Raw genomic sequence first — 23,885 nt, forward strand, 5'->3', positions numbered from 1 at the left:
AAACTCTTGATGTTGTTTGGATTTGATGATAATTTCAGGGATCACTGAAAACCATAACTCCACCAAACATTCACAGGAAAATCAGGTGAACCAGTTTCGGCTCCATATGTGATGATATCGTCAGGAGTCTTTCCCACTACAGATCCCCATATCTTTGCACATGTCCCATCTAGATGAAAATGACTGTCAAAGGCCGACAATAACTTATTACAAACTGGCTGCGACTTTTCTCCTGCACTCTTCACCAGAGTAACCTTAGGTATGATAGGCTGGCGCTGTGTAATATGTTCAGGCTGCACAGTCCCTGTTAGTGCAAATTGATTACGTTGATGGGGCGTTAATCTCAGGAGAAGAGCGCAAAGACAACGATAGTGTAAGAGCACAGCCGGTGAATTCACTGGATGTAAGGTATACGTGTCTGGTGATGTCCATCCCGCAAATTCACACGTTAGCCATACAAAATTTAAATATTTCTTCTATGTGGAATGTTTCCGGAATGACACCTGGGGAATTTACCATACGCACCAGTTCTTGGAAGTCTTCACATCCAGTCAAAACATGGCAAAGTGAACGCAAAGCTCTTAACCGGGGAAGATCATTTCCCCTATCTGGATCTTCAGAAAACCAGTTGGGTATATGTTCACGTTGAATATGACACTTCATCCGGGTCTCTGTACGTTCACATTCTGCAAAAGGACATTTTTGGACCTTCCTCTTTTTCGATAGATTACTTGAATCCGGCCTCCCTGATGTCACAACTGGCACGGTCACCCGCAAATCAGAAACGTTTCCAGGGAGTTGATGGTCAATGTTTCCCGGTTTCCGAGTAATCAGGCATTCATCTGTAGAACTAATTCTTCTACGAGTAATAACAGTGCGCTACTTTTCCGCTTCCGTGATGTTATAGGTTTGTCGTCACGAGAATAGTCCATCCCGATGTTATCTACTGGGGGGGTCGCTATCGGTTAATAGTGATTCATACTCAGAGCTGTCGACAGATATCTGTACAACAAAATTGGTGGTATCCATAGGTATCATTCCTTGGGTAAAGCTCGGAGTCTCTACCTTAAAAACAACACCTGTCTTACAGCTGGTAATTAAATTATGAGTTTCCACTTCTTCTGTAAAGCCTTGTCTCTCTACTGGAGTCGGCTTGAATTTATGACCGGTCACATCTTGATTTACTTCTCCTTCTGTAAAGCTCGGAGTCTCTACCAGAGGTATAGTGTCATTACTTTCCGGAATATTCACCAAATCCTAGGGTACTTCAGTAGCCGTCAAGGGTTCTGGAATATCCATAATACCTCCTCCAGATACCGGTAACTCCCGGTGAGGTATATTTTGACAGATTATTTCTCGCCGGACAGGAAGATCCATCCCCATTTTTGTCCTAACATCCTGACACATTCCCATTTCTGTAACGGTATGCGTTGAAGACGAGCTGTTTTTTCTGTTAGTCTTCTTTTTTGTGTGTCCGCCTGTTTGGCTTGGTAGTTGTTGATCAATCCAGCGATCCTCATATATCACCGTTGCTTCTTGTCGCAACTCATGTATCCAACGATTTCTGTTGAAAGACTACCCGATATTGGCCTAGAATATTAGAGTCCAAAATATCTTGAGAAATGTCCACGTGGGCTAGCTTCCATACTAGCTCTCGAGGTTTCATCAAAATTCCCTCTTCCGTCAAAGCTCCAATGTGGTTCAACATCTGTTTGGTTTCTTCCTTCTTAGACTCACTTGATTTAGCCATTTCAACGAAAGAGTACTACGCATTATTACAATTGATATATTATCTTATAACAATGTCAACTGAAAGATTACAATTATCACAATGTCATTCCTTTCACTTAAGGCTGTAAATACCACAACTGAAATGGTACAGAAATCACCTGTCCATCAAAATACTTAAACAATAGATATCATATCACTTAAAAATAACCATGAGACTATTCCTGACTTTGGATCATAAATGTATGATTGGGAGGAGTGTGTCTTACAATATTCCTATAAACCTGAAAATTAACAACATAAAAACAACTTTCATTCACGGATTCTACCGTATGCATGAAATAAAATAAAACAATGCAACACTAATCTATACATTGTGGACATTCATAGATATCAATATGCTTAGCCATTTCTGCTGTGACCTTGATACAGGAACCATGAAACCATCCTCTACATTCATTACATTGGATCATAAAAGTCCCTGTATCAGTACCCCTACAAATACAGTATTTATCTGAGTCAGAGACATCAGAAAGCTGACCTGAATCTTTAAGCTCTCTCTGATGTCTCTAAATCCACTGAGGTACATTTGTGTCACAGCATAGCTTAAGCCTGTCGTGGTTCATAGTAGTTATGTTACCATGCAACTTGATTTTATATAGGAAACTGCTCAATTTTCCCACAATTAATCCTAGCCCTTTCCAGGTAGGGCTAAGTTTTTTGCATCTTCCTTTAACTTGAGCAGTATCCAAAACATACACCACATCTCCTACCTGGTACATTATACTCGTTGATGTTGATCTTGAGATCATAGTTTTTCTTTATTACCTCCTGTGTGGTTTTTAGGTTTTCCCTAGCCGTTTCTGAAGCTAGCTTAATATTATCTGCTAGCCTGGAAACGTAAGTCTCTGGGTCTGTAGATTCTGGGAAAAGTTTACTAGGGAAAACTACATCTAAGGGCGGTACCACCTCTCTTCCCAACATTAACATATTTGGGGTAAAGCCAATCGCCGATCGTAAAGCACCCGTTATTTGTGGTAAATAATCATCCCAAAAAGTAGGTGTCTTACTAACGAAACACCTTAATGCATCCATTAAAGTGCGATTGAATCGCTCTACCTGACCATTACAAGAGGGGCGGAAAGATGTTGTCTTAGTTTTGTGAATTCCCATCCTTTCACACAGGTTTTTGAAAAGAGAACTCTAGAAGTTTGTTCCTTGATCTGTCAGAATTTGGAAGGGATAGCCAAAGCGACTGAAAAAATGATCTACTGCAGCTTTTGCTGTCAATTCAGCAGTTTGTGATGGCAAACCTATACACTCTACCCACTTGCTGAATTGGTCCACTATCATTAATATATATCTATTATTATTTTTAGTTTCCGTAAGGGGTCCTAAAAAATCAAGATGAACCCTTTCCATTGGAAAACCTGCGTGAAACAATGTAAGACTACCCTTAGCATGCCTATTTGGTTTTTTGTTCTTATTGCATATTGAACAAGACAGAATAAAGCTTTTAACATCTCTATTCCTCCCATTCCAGTAAAACCGAGACTTGATTCTGCCCAGGGTTCTATCTACAGATTGATGACCTGCAGACGGTATGGAATGACTCAGTCTCATAATCTCCAATTTAAATGAAGACGGAACCACTAGAAGTAACTTCTCTTGGTCATTTTTATCTCTCCTCCACAATACATTATCCGAGTCCAAAATAAAAAGTTCTTTATTTAACCAATATGCTTTAGATGTTGGACTCGACAAACTGAGTACGTTTTCGGATGGTTGTAAATCATTCTTGCACCAATCCAAAATTACAGACAGATCTGGGTCAGCCTCTTGCGACATCTTAATATCATCCATTGAATAGCCATGCTTACACAGCACATCTCTGGACTTTCTGACCCTATCTGCAACTCGAATATACTTGGTTCGAAATTAGTGCAACCATCAACCTGATGCATCAGCCGTCTAGATTCATAAGGATTGTGGAGAGGTGAGACATCATCAACCTCTTCATTAAATTGACCCCAATTTTTGTGTGCTCTAGTACAATAACTGCACCCACCACAAGGCAAGTCTGATAGTTCAATATATGACCTATAGTGGGAACATGAGTTACTTGGCAGCCTTGATAACGTGTCTGCATTGCAATGGTGCTTACCAGCCCTATATTGAATTTCAAAAACATATTGACTCAACTCTTCTAGCCATCTTGCGAGCTGATGATTAGGATTTTTGAAATTCATTATCCACTGGAGACTACTATGATCAGTTCTGACAATAAATGATCTGCCTAATAAATAATGTTTAAATTGTCTGGTAAATCTTACTACTGCCAAAAGCTCTTTTCTGGTAGTGCAATATCGTTTCTGCTCGGGAGACAGGGCAACACTATCATACCCAATACCTCTTTCCTGTCCATTTTGGACTTGTGACAGTACCGCACCTATAGCCTGATCAGATGCATCTGTATCTAAAATGAGAGTGTCATCAGGAGTATATACAGAATATTTACACCGAGTGAATTATCACAGAAACACACTTACTGTAATTCCACACAGGATTTCACACAGCAAAAAACGGCACCATCAATACCCAGAATAGTACCACCACACAGGACAGTTCTATGACCACACAGGCCATTTATGTGACCACACAGACATGGCTTAAGCGCTCTCGTTTGAAGGACACACCTTCTCGACTGGTTTTACAAAACACGTGACCTCACTCTCGCCTAAATATAGTTACTCTCTCATACAGGTTATGGCGCACAATTAGGGACAAAATAAGTGACTATGTACAGATTGTGACACATGGGGTAACTAGTACGTGTTTATTGTAGGAATACAAATTAATGTTTGCTTCATGGATTGTGATATTAAAGGGCATTTGGCTCTGCGCAGGGTATTTTCAACAACTGTACACGTATTTACAGATATTATGAGTAGACACAGGTTTACAAATCATCGTCGCTAGACACGCTTACTGGGTAGCTAAAATGATTTTTTCATAATTTGAAAACTTTCGATTGCATTAATTTCTGTAAGTTTGCTTAGTTTTCGGTATGATAAAAAATTCATTGCATGATTGTGAGGGAAATATGAAGATTTATTTACCCAAGAAAAATCGTATTCCCACTGTTGCCATCGGGAAATGTGATTTTTCGTAGGTGAATAAACCTTCATATCTCCCTCACTATCAAGCAGTAAATGCGTATTCATTGTGAGAAGGGATATAGTGACGGGGTCGTTCATGTACGTGGGAGCGAGTGTGTAGTACTGAGCTTGTAGACATTTTACAGGCCACATTTTAATTTTATGATCGATTTGATACTCCACATGATGCGAGGGAAAACCCTATTGATTTTAGGCTCAAGGTCAAAATAGGACTTTAGAAAAAGCATGAGGATGCTTTACAGGCCACGTGTTTTGTTCGGTTGATTTAGTTCTTCACAGGTAACTTTGTTTTCAACAGAGGAAGACCCCTATTGATTTTGGTGACAAAAGGTGAAAGATCAAGGTCACTAAGGGAATTCATTGAAAAGGCTTTCAAACATTCATTGCAAGGGGGTCTGTTACAGATGTTCGTTAATTTATTTCAATGACGTACAGTACAATACGATATTGCTGCTATGTTTAATACAAACAGCTGGGTCAGACCTCTACAATAATATTGTTCTATTTAATACAAACAGCTGGGTCAGACCTCTACAACACTATTGCTCTGTTTAATATAAACAGCTGGGTCAGACCTTTACAACACTTCTGATGTGTTTAATACAAACAGTTGGGCCAGACCTCTACAACACCATTGCTCTGTTTAACACAAACAGCTGGGTCAGACCTCTACAACACTATTGCTCTGTTTAACACAAACAGCTGGGTCAGACCTCTACAACACTATTGCTCTGTTTAACACAAACAGCTGGGTCAGACCTCTACAACACTATTGCTCTGTTTAACACAAACAGCTGTATCAGTCCTCTACAACACTACTACTCTGTTTAACACAAACAGCTGAGTCAGACCTCTACAACACTTCTGATCTGTTTAATACAAACAGCCGAATCAGACCTCTACAACACTAATGCTCTGTTTAACACAAACAACTGTGTCAGACCTCTACAATACTATTGCTCTGTTTCATACAAACAGCTGAAACAGACCTCTACCACACTTCTGATGTGTTTAATACAAACAGCTGGGTCAGACATCTACAACACTATTGCTCTGTTTAACACAAACAGCTGCGTCAGACCTCTACAACACCATTGTCTTGTTTAATACAAACAGCTGGGTCAGACCTCTACAATACTATTGCTCTGTTTAACACAAACAGCTGTGTCAGTCCTCTACAACACTACTACTCTGTTTAACACAAACAGCTGAGTCAGACTTCTACAACACCATTGTCTTGTTTAATACAAACAGCTGGGTCAGACCTCTACAATACTATTGCTCTGTTTAACACAAACAGCTGTGTCAGTCCTCTACAACACTACTACTCTGTTTAACACAAACAGCTGAGTCAGACCTCTACAACACCTCTAATCTGTTTAATACAAACAGCTGAATCAGACCTCTACAACACTAATGCTCTGTTTAACACAAACAACTGGGTCAGACCTCTACAATACTATTGCTCTGTTTCATACAAACAGCTGAATCAGACCTCTACTACACTTCTGATGTGTTTAATCAAACAGCTGGGCCAGACCTCTACAACACATTGCTCTGTTTAACACAAACAGCTGGGTCAGACCTCTTCAACACTTCTGATCTGTTTAATACAAACAGCTGAGTCAGACCTCTACAACACTATTGCTCTGTTTCATACAAACAGCTGAATCAGATCTCTACAACACTTCTGATCAGTTTAATACAAACAGTTGGGCCAGACCTCTACAATACTATTGCTCTGTTTAACACAAACAGCTGTGTCAGTCCTCTACAACACTACTACTCTGTTTAACACAAACAGCTGAGTCAGACCTCTACAACACCTCTAATCTGTTTAATACAAACAGCTGAATCAGACCTCTACAACACTAATGCTCTGTTTAACACAAACAACTGGGTCAGACCTCTACAATACTATTGCTCTGTTTCATACAAACAGCTGAATCAGACCTCTACTACACTTCTGATGTGTTTAATCAAACAGCTGGGCCAGACCTCTACAACACATTGCTCTGTTTAACACAAACAGCTGGGTCAGACCTCTTCAACACTTCTGATCTGTTTAATACAAACAGCTGAGTCAGACCTCTACAACACTATTGCTCTGTTTCATACAAACAGCTGAATCAGATCTCTACAACACTTCTGATCAGTTTAATACAAACAGTTGGGCCAGACCTCTACAACACCATTGCTCTGTTTAATACAAACAGCTGGGTCAGACCTCTACAACACTATTGCTCTGTTTAACACAAACAGCTGGGTCAGACCTTTACAACAATATTGCTCTGTTTAACACAAAGAGCTTTTTTAATACAAACAGCTGGGTCAGACCGCTACAAACCTATTGACTTGTTTAATACAAACAGCTGGGTCAAACCTCTACAACACTATTGCTCTATTTAACATAAACAGCTGGGTCAAACCTCTATAACACTATTGCTCTGTTTAACACAAACAGCTGGGTCAGACCTTTACAACATTATTGCTCTGTTTAACACAAACAGCTGGGTCACACCTCTACAACACTATTGCTCTGTTCAATACAAACAGCTGAATTAGAACTCTACAACACTCCTGATCTGTTTAATACGAACAGTTGGGCCAGACCTCTACAACACTATTGCTCTGTTTAACACAAACAGCTGGGTCAGACAGCTACAACACTATTGACTTGTTTAATACAAACAGCTGGGTCAGACCTCAACAACACTATTGCTCTGTTTAACACAAACAGCTGGGTCAGACCTCTATAACACTACTACTCTGTTTAATACAAACAGCTGGGTCAGACCTCTACAACACTACTACTCTGTTTAACACAAACAGCTGGGTCAGACCTCTACAACACTTCTGATCTGTTTAATTCAAACAGCTGGGTCAGACCTCTACAACACTATTGCTCTGTATAATACAAACAGCTGGGTCAGACCTCAACAACACTATTGCTCTGTTTAACACAAACAGCTGAATCAGACCTCTACAACACTATTGCTCTGTTTAATACAAACAGCTGAGTTGGATCTGTAGACAGATTCTGATAGCAAACAAATTCAGTTATGCCATGTATGAAACAACCATTTTCAGTCAAACAGTAGCTTTATAAAACATCTCGTCCACACTTCATTTTGTCATGTCAATCAAACAGTAGCTTTATAAAACTTCTTGTTCACACTTGTTGTACAGTACAATACGATACTGCAGCTCTGTTTAATACAAACAGCTGGGTCAGACCTCTACAATATTATTGCTCTGTTTAAAACAAACAGCTGGGTCAGATCTCTTATCAATCTTCATTGGCTTCCCGTTGATTATCATATCCAGTACAAAATTCTCCTTTATGTATTTAAAAGTCTCCACAACCTGGCTCCAGGATATCTAACAGAACTCATTATTCCATACAAACCGCAAATCTATTAACTGTACCATCAGTCAGAACTAAGACCTACGGTGAGCGAAGATTCGACAAGGCTGCATCCACACTCGGGAACAATCTGCCTAGCCAGCTCAGAAACGCCAAAAATCTTGAATGTTTTAAATGTCTGTTAAAAACTCATCTTTTCTGTCAATTCTATAACCTTTAAATAGCTATGTACTGTTGAATTTAATGAATTTTGGGCACATTTGTGTTTTAGATTCCTTTGAGTGGTTTTACTTGTTTGTTTTTCATATATTTAGGACATTGTATGCTTGCATCATATTTTATACTTTAAATTGTCTTGATTTGTACTTTTTATCCATTATGACATAATGTTGCATTCATGCTTATATGTGTAAGGATTATTCGTTGTGTATTCTATGGTTTTTCTTTTAATTATCAATTGTAAATTTTAGTATGTTGTACAGCGCTTTAGAGTATTTTTAGATAAGGCGCTATATAAGTGTACTTTTATTATTATTATTATATTATCTCTACAACACTGTTGATCTGTTTAACACAAACAGCTGGGTCAGACCTCTACAACACTATTGCTCTGTTTAACACAAACAGCTGGGTCACACCTCTACAACACTATTGCTCTGTTTAACACAAACAGCTGAATCAGAACTCTACAACACTTCTGATCTGTTTAATACGAACAGCTGGGCCAGACCTCTACAACACTATTGCTCTGTTTAACACAAACAGAAGGGTCAGATCGCTACAACACTATTGACTTGTTTAACACATACAGCTGGGTCAGACCTCTACAACACTTCTGATCTGTTTAATTCAAACAGCTGGGTCAGACCTCTACAACAATATTGCTCTGTTTAATACAAACAGCTGAGTCAGACCTCTACAACACTATTGCTCTGTTTAATACAAACAGCTGGGTCAGACCTCAACAACACTATTGCTCTGTTTAACACAAACAGCTGGGTCAGACCTCTACAACACTATTGCTCTGTTTAATACAAACAGCTGGGTCAGACCTCTACAACACTATTGCTCTGTTTAATACAAACAGCTGGGTCAGACCTCAACAACACTATTGCTCTGTTTAACACAAACAGCTGGATCAGACCTCTACAACACTATTGCTCTGTTTAATACAAACAGCTGGGTCAGACCTCTACAACACTATTGCTCTGTTTAATACAAACAGCTGGGTCAGACCTCAACAACACTATTGCTCTGTTTAACACAAACAGCTGGATCAGACCTCTACAACACTATTGCTCTGTTTAATACAAACAGCTGAGTTGGATCTGTAGACAGATTCTGATAGCAAACAAATTCAGTTATGCCATGTATGAAACAACCATTTTCAGTCAAACAGTAGCTTTACAAAACATCTCGTCCACACTTCATTTTGTCATGTCAATCAAACAGTAGCTTTATAAAACTTCTTGTTCACACTTAATTGTATTTTACAAAACTTTGGTGACTGGGTGTAGTACAGTAATTGGTTGACAAAAAGCTAGCTACTGATCTGGCATCATGCAATGACATGTTCCCATGTAAATATACAAAGTAACACCTTTACATTTTCTCTATACAAGTAACAGGTAAATTGTAACCTTTACATTTTCTCTATACAAATTAACAGGTAAATTGTAACCTTTACATTTTCTCTATACAAGTAACAGGTAAATTGTAACCTTTACATTTTCTCTATACAAATTAACAGGTAAATTGTAACCTTTACATTTTCTCTATACAAATTAACAGGTAAATTGTAACCTTTACATTTTCTCTATACAAATTAACAGGTAAATTGTACCTTTACCTTTTCTCTATACAAAGTAACAGGTAAATTGTAACCTTTACCTTTTCTCACAGGTGTATAGAATTATACTGTACATAAAATTCTGTTTAAATAAGTATAATAAAAGAATGGGAACAATCTATAAAAACCAAAACAATAAATGCAACATTGAAAATCTGTGTGGTATCTACCTACATGCAAAATCAATTTCATTAAATACATTCTGTTCAGATATATATTATGTACATCTCCGAATTCATTAATCCCCTAAACATGAATATTCATCTTCTATTATGCACCACCAGGGAAGGGCTGGAAATGAGTTTGTTCATGCTTTTCTTTGCACTTAGTATTAAACTAATTAACACAAGGAATCTATCATCAACTTCACCATCATAAATATATGTGCATACTTATGTCTAATCAAATGACATGATTTCTACACAACTTCTAAAAATATATATACTGCAACACTTGGAAAATTTTCACATTGATCCAAGACGTCATGGTAAAACAACATCATTGAAACACAAAATTCTTTTTTACAAGAACTGTGGAATGTCATACTGCAAACCAGAGAGAATAGAGAACCAGTCTAAGGTACAGAGAACCAGTCTAGGGTATGTGACGGTCAAAAGAAAATCAAAATTTTACTGGTATAATACTGTAGACATATTTAATTCCAGGGAGTCATAATTTCATGAATTATCATTTTTGGTTTTGTCCGTGGGTATGAAATTCTGCCAAGTTGCTCATGGTTTACAGGAAAATAGCTTGCATACTTTAAGTTCACTGGTATGAAGTTACGTGGATTTTATGTGACAGCAAACTAGGAGAAAATAACTACCACGGGTAAAAAAGTACCATATAACAGGTTTTCTCTGCGGGGTCGTAAATTTAGCTTATTTTAGCGCTTAGATAGCTTTCCATCAAAATTTCACTTGCCAAATATGCACCCAATAGCAACGTCAGTATTTGCAAGAGAGATAACTCTTCCTTGTCTGCCAAAATTTATTCCGCTAAAATTATTAGCATATACCTTTGAGCCAGCAAATCGCCAAATTTTAAACCCGTGGAAACACCCGCTATACAGTATGTTCACAGTATGACAAAGTGTCAATATGGATTGTTTGAGACAATGTAATTCCCCACGGTAAGGCTTTACCTAAGACTTTTTCTTTTAGATAGCTTTAAGTGATGCTTGTAGTAAGATTCCCTGCCAAAAAATAAAATACTGAATACATACATAGAAAAATCTAATGGAACCTCACTGGACCCGAGACAAAAATCCAAGTTCAACCTGATTTCACAAAAATGAGTAATTATGACAAAATATGCTGCATAAAAAATAAGAGATCAACTTATTTATAGAATAATAATGGGCTGATATATGTTAAAGCTGGTCACTAAAAAATCTTGGATAACTGTTTCTGATCAATACTTCAAATAACGCAAAAGTCAATTATCAACTTGTCCTCCATTGTTTACAAATCAAACAGAATAGAACCAACTTCCTCATCAACAGCTTATACAAAAACAGTCATTTCCTCTTTACTGGACCTCCTCTTGGCCTTTCACACAAACATATCACACAATAAAATTTTATCACAGACAACCTGTTTATATGTCATTCAGTCCTGAACACATAGGAGAACCCCCCACTTTGTTACTTTGTGCAGAAGACCGGGAGAAAGTCCCCACAATGGACTTCCTTCACACGCCTTTGAAGTTCCATTTGATTTTATCTTCGTCATGTCTATCCTTCTTTCCCCTGAAAAAAAAAATTTGACCAATCAACAAATAGATTTTACTCATTCATTCTTGTGTTACCTTGCCAACTAGTACTGGTGGTCCAGTCAATCTGCAGATTATAAACTTAAGACTAATAGTGACATATCACATTTTTATATCTCAAATAAGGTCTACCGTAAATAAAATGTTTATTAATATATTTCGGGTGATAGGATCTTATTACAGTAAGGGATATAAATCTTGCCAATCATGATTATTTTCCATTCAATTTTAACGACATAGTTCAAATTGTAACAAAAATCAATGAAATACAACAGACACATTTAAAAGCTGTATTTGGACATTTCATTGTCCTTTAAAGTTAGAAACTTGTATTGTGTTCCCTAGTGCAAATCTATAAAGCATAATTTTTAAAATATGAAGTGAAACATCCCGTTTTCTAAACTAAGCATCCCTGTTGAAACATAATAATACATGTACCACACTCACTTTATTCTTCAACTAGTATTTGATTTGAAAGTTCACCACCTTTATTTTTTATGAAATTCTGTCATGTGACCAAACTACCTTTACAATCTTGTTACAATTAAACTAAAACATTCATTAAAGGTTAGTGTTGACGTACATTGACAATTTATACACATCTGAGACATTTCATAAAAAACTTATATCAATTAGAAATCCTAGCATGGATTTACAAAGTTATTTCCCTATTTATACTAAATTCACATTTTAAAAAAATGATCTTACAAAAAATTCCATTACTTTAAGAAAAAGTAATTTTTCTTAGTCATTGATAAAAAAGTCTATTGAGCAATTAAAATGGGCAGGGTATTTTTTTCAATGATTTATCCGTTACAAAAAATAGTCTACATACCTTTGCCCATTGTGATGATAAAATATTTTATTTAAATTCATATGATCAATTGTGTGTACAAGTTGAATTATGGGTGATGCATATAATGAATAATAATACAATATATGATAATATAATAATATATAATCTGATAAATGAACTTGTAATTAGTGTCTTCACAAGTTTTCAACGAAAGTGAAATCCACTTGTTTACGTATTGCAGTATGCACATTATGCACAGTTGATGCCATTGTAATTCAGTTAGATAATTATGTACATATCATTTTAGTAATTTCACATCTTGGATACTCTACTGAGAAAAGCATCATGTTTTCAATTTTATAAACTTTTTGAAACTAAAATAAAAAAAATTGAGCACATCGAGTGTAAAATTAAACCCTCTTCTTTAAAAACAAAATTCATAGATTTTGTCATAATCAAGATACTGGTGTTTCATAGTTATAAATTCTAAATATCTTTTCAATCATTGGGTAACTGCATGGTTCTATAGTTTTAAGCAAAGTCTTTAGCATGGAACAGAAAGCAATCAACAGCAGTACCACAACATGAGTGTGCTTAATAACCTACCTACATGTATACCAAGAACACAACAGGATTACATCAATTATTCAAGTCAATTAATTTAAAATCCCCTCACTACAAACTGAATTCCTAACTGGTCTCCAAACACTCAACATTTTAAAATCTGGGAGGATAAAATAGATCATGAGAAATATTGAAGTATTTGTACTAGATTGGATTCATTCATATATTCATGTATTTCATGCAGACACAAAAGAACAGGCCTACCGGGTCCATAAAACGTAAGATGGCAGAAGATCGGCGAGGTCGCAAGGAGGCAGTGCTTTTACTGGAAAACAAGGAGTATGTATTTTATCACAACAATCACTTCTAAATGAATGGCCAAACAACAAACAATCAATGCTATACACAATCGGTCTACTTATCTATACAAGCTGTAAACAATCAGTCCATTGTCTATTCGACATGCTGTAAACAACCAATCCCTTGTCTATATATACATGTACTACATTGTATATATGCTGTAAACATTCAACTGTCAACACAAGCTGTAAACAATCAGTCCATTGTCTATATGCATGTACTACATTGTATATATGCTGTAAACATTCAACTGTCAATACATGCTGTAAACAATCAGTCCATTGTCTATATACATGTACTACATTGTATATATGCTGTAAACATTCAACTGTCAATACAAGCTGTAAACAATCAGTCCATTGTCTATATATACATGTACTATATTGTATATATGCTGTAAACAAACAGCCAACTTGTCTATACAAGCTGTAAACTATCAGTCCATTGTCTATATAAACTATATATGCTGTAAACAAGCATTCGTCTGTCTATACATGCTGTAAACAAACAGCCAATTTGTCTATACATGCTGTAAACAATCAGTTCAACGTCTTAAGAGAGAATGAGAGAGAGAGAGATTGTCAAGAAAATTTTGATTATGTCATCAATAACACTTCATGCTATTGTGAGCTAGTGATCCTCGTATCTATTGGACCCTTCCTTCTTTGTTCTAAATATGAAAGACATTTAGCCTGGAGGTTATAAAACTTTTACCATACTCATGCTCAAACTCAGCCATGTTTGTTTTATGTACAACTCTGAGCAAGCTCCAAACATACTTGAAAAATCTTCAGCTTATACTCCATTTGAGTATGAGAATAATTTCATAAAAGTTTTATAACCTTCACTTTTGAGTTGAATACAAGCACAGAGTTTGAGTATGAAAACGTGCTCAAATTTTTTTTTATAATCTCCAGGCCTTAAGGTTGAAATTGTTGAAACCTCTGACCCTAGGACCTCAAACTCTTCTGCTGTCTTCCTCTGTCCATTGAAATCATTATCAGTGTAAAGCCAGATAACAAATAAATGTGGGCAATATTCTGCACCTTAGCTGGCCTGGGCTTATGCTGTTTCTAATGTTAGAGATTTAAATTGACTTCACATGGAGATTTTACACCTTCATGTTACCAACAAGTGCAACATTCAGATTGCATGCCATTCCAAAAACTGATCTGTCTTCTACATTCCAGTCAAGATTACCTTATATTGTCATAATGATTGACATCCATGTCTACAAAAGCCCACCTACATGTTCTGTCAACCGTGTCTACAAAAGCCCACCTACATGTTCTGTCAACCGTGTCTACAAAAGCTCACCTACATGTTCTGTCAACCGTGTCTACAAAAGCCCCCCACATGTTCTGTCATTTGTGTCAAAAGAAGCCCAACTACATGTTTTTCAACTGTCTACAAAAGCTCACCTACATGTTCTGTCAACCGTATCGAACTACTAAATACATGTAAACATCAGTGTTATTGTCTTTCCAATTTAAAAGTGTTCAAAATCAGAAAGACAAAATTTCCATAGTGAATTTTGTAATAGAATTGAATTTCTTTGCATTATGCTTCAGCAAAGAAAACCTAATCTGCAGATACAACCTTTCAATGTACAGCATACCTTAAGAACCGTGCAGTGCATATTAAAGCTACATGTAAGATACATCGATTCATGATACAACACTGAAAGCGTCCACAACATTTCTACTCACAACATACTGTACATAACTCACATTTCAAAAGATTTCATTTATGCGATCTTGCTTTATTGTATTCATAAACAAGACATAAAATATTCAACTTGTTCATCACTATATGCATACACTATACAAAAAATTATTTCATGAGAACCTCATATGGACTACATCGAAAACTTACAAAAACATAAAGTTCTCATAAATATGATTAGGCTATAACAGAATTCATAGAGCAGAGAAATAATTTACAGCACATGTTCTATCATAACTTCATGCACACATTACTTGAAGGTACAGTAAGTAGATCAACATTTCATGTCTAGTGCTAAAATCATAAAAACAAAACTAACAATGTTTTGGTATGAAGCATTCTGCATTGCCTCTAACAGTTGTATACAACCAATCAGATTGTAGATTACATCAATTTAAAAGCATGCTTCCCATGCTCTAGTTGTATACAACCAATCAGATTTTAGATTACATCGATTTAAAAGCATGCTTCCCATGCTCTGCATGATATAAAGGTGTGCATCCTACCTTCTCCTGTGACTACTGCAATAAAATGCTGGACATCAAAATCTGTCTTACATTGTAAGTACCGGAGATTAGAAAAACATAAAAGGACTACACACAATAAGGATCTAATTTAGCCCCCTAGTAAAATGAATTAATTTTTGAAGCACAAAATGAAGTTTATTTTGATGAAAAGACTATACATGTACAGTACCTGGCCATAAGTTTGTTCCCAAAGATCCACTTCATACTTCATACAAAACCATATATTTTCAAACATTTTTCCTGAACTAATTTCTAAATAAATTTTGATAAAATAAAAAGCACTGATCTTAGAATTATTTACAGTATCATCTAATAATTTCAGAATTATAATATCATAATCTATTGTAAAGATATGACAATTCTAAACAAAGTTTGATTTGAGAGTACTTACTCTTTATATAAGTATGTGCAGTTTTGGAATTAAAAAAATCAACATAATGAATAATTAAGAAATGAACATCACTTTTTAGCTGTTCATGGTCAATATGAATGGATTTGGATTTGAGGTAAATTCTGTGAATCGCGCTAGCATATTGTTTACATTGCTTGTACCTATGTCACAGTTGTATTGTGACGTACGTCAAAACACAGACATGACGTCACACTTTGTCTTACCCTGCCTTTTATCAACATTGCATAGTGCAGTGTATTTTGGTTCTAGGAGACCACAAGATTGGGATGATAATCCACATAAGTCCACAATCTTAATCAGAGGTGTGACTTTGCAAGATCTTTGTAACAAATGTTGTATTTTTTCAAATCATTACGTTCTCTCAGTTGTGTGCTTTAAGCTAGTTCATAATCCGTTCATAGTCAATATGAACGGATTGTGTCGCGTGCTGAAATTGGATGGTTCATAGAGGAAATTGTAATTTGTAATATAAATATAACGTTATCTCTCTGCAATACTGCATCATAACATTTTTTTTTTAAAATTATGACAGTTACTTCTTACATTTTTAAACAAAATGTTGTTTATTTCATCCAAATAGAGGAAAAATTGGCTCCAAGCGAAAATTTTGAAAATATATGGTTTTGTATGAAATATATAGCGGACATTTTCTTTGGGAACATACTTATGGCCAAGTACTGTATATCACAGGGTCAATATCATACAATGTTTGACTTCACATGACCCCCAATACATTCTTTTTATGAATATTGGATATATTGGGGCCATACTGAGTCTTGAAACATTGCATGATACTGGACCCTTTAATGCACAAATTTCTGATAAATGTGAAGTTGGAAAAATGCTAGTAAACCAAAGAAAAATGTTCAACTTTTTCATGATTTTTGAAATTTTGATGAAGTGCAGATTTTAGAATCAATTTTCTTTCTGTAAATATTGTGTCATTTCAAAAACAAGATATATATTGTTGATTCATGTGTCTTTCAATGATGCATGTCTATGAAAACACATTATGCTTTTATATAAATTGTTTAAAAATGCAGCACTTAAAAACACAATTTTAGTCAAATGAAATGATGGCAGACTGTAAAGTTTCTATCAAATAGAAAGAGATTAAACAAATTTGGATAAAATCCTGTTTATTATGGGTTTCTTAAATATGAAATGATGCTTGAAGAAATTGTATTTCAATCTCAAAGATTTCCCTTTAATTTTCACATTTTTGAGGAGCTGAATTAAGTCCTCATCATACATTTAGCAAAACAGCATACACAGCATCACATTACAGCGGAAACATACTTCAGTTAGAGACAAAATTAGCTTGTGAAAACTGCCCCAGTCCTTTATAAAAAGAACACCAATTGAAAAAGCAGCATTTCCCAGAATGCCGGAGTCTTACCTGGAAAGAAGTTTTCGTTTCTCGCTGCGGTACGTGAATACTCCGTCATCTTCATCCATCATCTCCTCTAATTGGTTCTGGTCACTGGAGTCGATCGGAGCGATGGAAATATCCCGGACAGCTCGGAACTGTCCACAGTTGTTTAGATGCTCGTTTTCCAAACGGAAAAAATTCCATACAAATCTCCTGTTGAACAAAAGCCATTAGTGCTGGATTTGAAAAGTGTGATTTCTTCATTTGACAAAATTTAAGGGTTCTTGTTCCACTGGTGACTTGTATTCTTTGTGTTTTATCAGCAAACAGTGAACAATAATTAATAATTGATTGAGTAGCCTTACATAATTGAAGTAAGACTTCAACAGAGGCCAGTATTGAGGACAATGCCTGCTTACCTAAAGACTTCAACAGACGCCAGTATTGTGGACAATGCCTGTTTTTGGTCAAAGAGTATGCCCTCTCCTAATGAAACATGAAGTGTCCACACAAATCGAAGAATTGAGTCTTCTATTATAGCAAAGTAGTAGTAAGTCTGAAATAGTAATTACAAAAAAGATTATGATCCATTAAATACACACATAAACCATTGTTTATTCAAAAACTGACTCTGTCAGTAACACACACGCTGGAGAGTATTAACAAAGTGATAGTTCTCTACCCATGGGAAACATTGAAGTCTGATGATCCTAGCCTTATATGCCTTAATATATAAAATTACTGAATGTAAGTTTGTCTTTGACTTATGACCTTGAAAATCAATAGGCCTTCATTGAGAACGTATTCAAAGTCTGATGACCCTAGCCTTATAAGTATGGCTGACAGACATACAAACATACTGACAGACACAATGCATCACACTACAATACAGTCTGTCTAACACCAGAACATAAAAGCACAGATAAACGAGTGCGTTACCTTGTAGGCATACACAATTTCCTCTCTGAGAAATCTGTTTTCTCCAGCGTTGGGGTCCAGTAATCCCCAGTCCATTTTGAGATCCCAAGTTAATGTGTAGCAGGAACTAATGACAGCGAACGTAATCCACAAAAAGAAAAAGGCATGGTTCTGTATGGACTCTGTGTTACCATTGACAACTGAAAAATAAAACACGAGTGGTACTGGCACAGATCAATGAACGACGGACATAATTCAATACATCAATCTGACACACACAGCTCGGATCAATGAATAACAGACTTTCAATACATCAATCTGACACACACAGCTCGGATCAATGAATAACAGACTTTCAATACATCAATCTGACACACACAGCTCAGATCAATGAATAACAGACTTTCAATACATCAATCTGACACACACAGCTCGGATCAATGAATAACAGACTTTCAATACATCAATCTGACACACACAGCTCGGATCAATGAATAACAGACTTTCAATACATCAATCTGACACACACAGCTCGGATCAATGAATAACAGACTTTCAATACATCAGTCTGACACACACAGCTCGGATCAATGAATAACAGACATTCAATACATCAATCTGACACACACAGCACTGATATAATTCAATTATATCCATTTAACTTCAAAAAATCTTAACAAGAAACTTAACCTTCAAACTCTAGTATCGGTAATATATACTACTCAAAATTTGATAAGGATCATAGATATTTTTCTGTTTAAAAAATTAATAACTGCATAACTGGCAATATTGTGTCCAAGTGAAATCAAAAACGTCTTCAACAAACTTGCACGTGCATTTCATGCCATGGGAAATGCGTTTCTCATCACAATTTATGCTTTTGTTACCATTGCACGATTTTTACTCAGGCATCGGTGTCTGATTCTTTCTAAAATTTCAAACTCACTTGAGTGTTTACACTACGTTTATCAACACAATGCCCCCTCAACGTGTAAGGCGTCGCCTGATGACAGAACAACTGGGCAGATGTATTGGAATGCTTGACGCTGGCTATTCACGTGACGTTGCAAATGCACTAAACATCAGCCAGTGCGTTGTAAACAGAGCCTGGAACCGACAGCAAACTTTTGGTACAGCAGCACACCGACATGGAGGGGTGGTCGTCAGAGGTTGACAACCCAATGCCAAGACCATTTTGTGGCTCTTCAGGCACGACACCATCCCTTCTGGACAGCAACCAGCCTATGTAACGACCTCCTGAATGCCTCGGGGGTGAATGTGTCCACTCAGACGATACAGAATCGGCTTCACAATGCAGGTCTCAACTAGAGAAGGGCATGTGTTCGAGTCCCTCTGACTGTTTGACACTGGCGGGAGCGATTGGACTGGGCTGAAGATCATGTCACTTGGACACAGAACGATTGGGTTCAAGTTCTGTTCACCGATGAGTCCAGGTATTGTTTGGACTTTACAGACAGGAGGCACCAAGTGTGGCAACGACAACGTGAACGTTTCCATGATGCCAACATCAGTGAACATGACCGTTATGATGGTGGTTCCATCATGGTCTGGGGTGGAATCAGCAGGGATGGAAGAACAGATCTTCATGTCCTGGAGAGAGGAAAAATGACGGGGGTGCGGTACCGGGATGAGATCCTCGATGTTTACATCAGACCCTACGCTGGTGCTGTTGGCCCTGAGTTCATCCTGATGGATGATAACGCCCGTCCTCATCGCGCCAGGGTGGTGGAGCAGTACCTTCAGCAGGAGACAATTGTCCGTATGGACTGACCAGCGCGCTCGCCGGACTTGAACCCGATTGAGCATGTATGGAACATGCTGCAGGTTGCCCTTTCACGCCGTAGAGCACAACCCACGACTTTGGGAGAGCTCGGAAACGCCCTCGTGGAAGTGTGGAACAACCTTCCCATTGGAAACATCCGGGTGCTTATTGACAGCATGGCTCGACGTTGTCAAGCCGTCATTGATGCAAGGGGAGGCCATACCCGGTATTGACACTTCATCGACTAAGTGTAATGATGTACTATCCCCAAAAACTGTTTAATTCTTTCTCTGGTTTGCAATTAACTTTTTGTAATGAAATGCCTTTTGGTGTTGTTATCAGATTTCAAGCATTCCGTATGGATAAATGTTTATGCCGTTCATGAATTTTCATTCCTAACCTGAGTAAACACGTTTCTGAGTCAAATTTATGTCTTTTGTTATGTTAGTGGTAAATTACACACATATAACCTAGTGATCCTTATCAAATTTTGAGTAGTATATATCCTGGAAGAACCACTTTTGTCCAACATTTTGTTCTAAAAATTCTTTTATTATATATTTGTTATATAATACAGGATTTTTGCATCCCTGATATGAACACAGGCACATGCCCTTTATCACACACCCTATATCAGCATCCTTTATTTCACTCCTTATCATAATTATGTTTCTGGAACACCTCTGTAGTTTTCATTCGGCGTACCTCAGAATTTTTCCGCTTGGAAGCAGACGATATAAAATCTTGTTAACAAATGGAGAAAGATAGAAATGGGAAAGAACGTTGGAATCTTTAGTGATGAGAACTTGAGGAATTGATAGAGTTGGTTTAAATGTAACAATAATTTTAGCAAATACCAGTAGTAATATTAAACTATAAAGAATTGAAACAATCTATTCAAATTGCTATCTTATGTCATATAGATACCGGTACATGTATTCATTAAAATCTTAAATCACTCAAAAACAGTAATCGTTGTTTTTAACTTTTATCCGTTAATGAGACCTTAAATTTCATTATTTTCAAATATATAATAAAAACAACAATACATGGCAAAATCTGTATCACGTACATTCCATATCAACCCTCGACCAATATCAGCCCTTGGGCCTACAGCACTCGGGCTGATATTGGAGTCTCGGGTGGATATGGAGTGTGATTTTGCCATGTATTATTCTCTATTTATACATTATAGACAACAGTCAAACCTTTTTAATCCCATATCTGTTTACTAAATTTTACTGTGAATTTTGACCCCATTTTCAATCCTAATTATATTTTTTTCATGTTCTTCACACCGTGCGATCCAGTATCCTGCTTATTACAACTCAAAATTTCTATCCAGAACGAGTCGAATTAGACAGGCTTCATTGTAAACATCAAAATTTAAAATCCTTTACCTGTTTCTACTTTATAAAGTGTGGAAAACAAAACATTGAAGAAAGTTGTGGAATATTTCCCAGCATTCACTAAATGAGGAAATGCAAGTCTGGTATCGCGATAACGCCGCAAGCACTGAGCGAATCGCCACCACGCTGGTAAACAGCTAATCACCGCACGAATTGCCACTGCATAAACATTATTTTTACAAATCTGGGTTGCTGAAATAAATATAAATACATCAGAATATCACCATTAATTGTACACCATTTTGCAAAATTTAATAGTAAGAACATAACTGATTCACGCTCTTATCATATATTTAGACTGTCCATGTTGATTTCTTTAAAAATTTTGAAGCACAGGTGCTTTACTGATGCTATAAATATGTCTCTGATGATAGGATGTAACCTCGTAAGATCTTCGTACATGAGACATACTTACTATCAGGATTCGGCAGCCAGTCCACTTCAAATCCATAGAAACAGATCATATACTCAAAGTCCAATAGGACAGTGGATAAACTGTTCAACTGGTCGGCCAGCCAGAAGTCAGCAAAACCAACGTGGTGAAACGGAGCAGTTAAAATGTGGAACTGCAACAATAGAAAATCAATTGAAAATCATCATCAACATTTTACTGATGCAATGTAATCAGAATTTAATTTTACACAGCTCAAGTAACATGTACAAAATCATCATCAAAATTTGACTGATAATTAGAATTATCTATTTTACACAGCTCAAATAACATGTATGAGAGTTATCAAATGCTACAGACCCAAAACAAAACTGACAAGGCCATGCAGGGACCTGCATAAACTCAGGTCAATGAGGTGCTATTTTGACCATGACATTTGACCTTGTAGGCCAAAGACTACACTTGTTTTTGTCTACCTTGAGCTAAATACAAAGTTTTCATATTGAACAATTTTTTATCTAGCATGTCATAAATTTCCATTTCCTCTTTGACACCTTAACCTTGTGACCTTGGGTTGTAAAGATGCCTTTCTCTGACCCTTCACCTCTTGATATATTGTATACTTCGACTTACCAATATTTTAAGCAGCCACATGCGCGAGCTGTAGTGGAGAATTCGGAATGGATTGATGAGATAAAGGATAAGAAACACGACTAGGGTGAGTGGACAGGCATACGGAGGGATGTGGAGAAATTTACTGTACAGAAAAGCCAACACATTTAGGGCCCACAGAACTGCTAGGAACACGGCCAGCTGAAACAGAAATTCACATTGTTTTCATTCAATTCAGATATTGCTTGAGCTCATCTTGCATAGATATTTGTTACAATTTAATTCTGCTATAAAAATCTTTAAATTACTCTTTTTAAAATTGAAAACACTTTCAATTTTGATGAAGCAATTTGACAGTCTTTGAAAGACTTTTATTCAAACCATGAAGAACCATATCCCTATCAGCCAAGGTTAGATTAACTGAAAAGTAATGGAATTTTAATTTTCTCCAAAATTATGTGTCATTTCAGTTTTAAGATAATGGAAAGTCATAACTTTCGTGTACATGACTGGTGTGTATATAAAGAATATCTCCACATACTGGCTGATCAAAAAAGTGAAATTTTCAAAATAAAGTTAATTAATTTTGGATTTCTTTTCTTAAAAAATATGAAGAAATCCATTTATATTCATAATTTAACAGGAAAAAATCTATGTGTCATACATTCGTAGGTATGATGTGTAAAAAGTTTGATTTGAAATGTAAGATGTTTTATCGATAACAACTTATTTCCTTTTAATAATATATACCGGTATTACTTTTACATTAATATTTTATATTCTGAAAAACACTGAATGGTTTTATACATTCATTCCTGTTGGAAAATAAATCCTGACAAATACAGCACTATTTCTTGAACTGATACATGTACACTATTTGACCATATAATACATGTACAATGTACATTATCTATCCGACTGTAATACATCTACAACATGCACTATTTATCCAACTATCCAACTGTATTAGATATACAATGTATACTATCCAACTTAGCTGCAATAATGTAGCCCTATCCATTTTTTTTTATTCTGACGTTTTCGGGATAGGGCTACAATTCCATAGGATCTCCGTAATGGTGCAAAATAATTTTATGAATAACCGATAATAAACTCTGTG

At 36.4% G+C, this 23,885-nt stretch overlaps 1 protein-coding gene across 4 annotated transcripts in view; it reads right to left on the bottom strand.

Moving 5' to 3' along the window:
- Positions 1-9,562: 9,562 nt before the first annotated feature.
- Positions 9,563-23,885, bottom strand: part of LOC125679517 (xenotropic and polytropic retrovirus receptor 1-like) — a 42,750-nt gene continuing 28,427 nt past the window's right edge. The window contains exons 10-18 of one of the 4 annotated variants that reach the window (XM_056155292.1): positions 22,787-22,966; positions 22,178-22,328; positions 21,754-21,954; positions 18,592-18,770; positions 18,072-18,208; positions 17,680-17,865; positions 15,848-15,862; positions 13,521-13,581; positions 9,563-11,873 (exon numbers count right to left, since the gene is read on the bottom strand). In XM_056155292.1, the coding sequence (XP_056011267.1) occupies positions 11,859-11,873; positions 13,521-13,581; positions 15,848-15,862; positions 17,680-17,865; positions 18,072-18,208; positions 18,592-18,770; positions 21,754-21,954; positions 22,178-22,328; positions 22,787-22,966 (1,125 nt within the window). In that variant the 3' untranslated portion in view covers positions 9,563-11,858. The remainder of the gene's footprint in view (positions 11,874-13,520; positions 13,582-15,847; positions 15,863-17,679; positions 17,866-18,071; positions 18,209-18,591; positions 18,771-21,753; positions 21,955-22,177; positions 22,329-22,786; positions 22,967-23,885) is intronic. The other 3 variants (XM_048918790.2, XM_048918791.2, XM_048918792.2) reach the window with 3 other exon arrangements.

Source organism: Ostrea edulis, chromosome 2, assembly GCF_947568905.1.
Source record: "Ostrea edulis chromosome 2, xbOstEdul1.1, whole genome shotgun sequence".
Taxonomy (NCBI): Eukaryota; Metazoa; Mollusca; class Bivalvia; order Ostreida; family Ostreidae; genus Ostrea; species Ostrea edulis.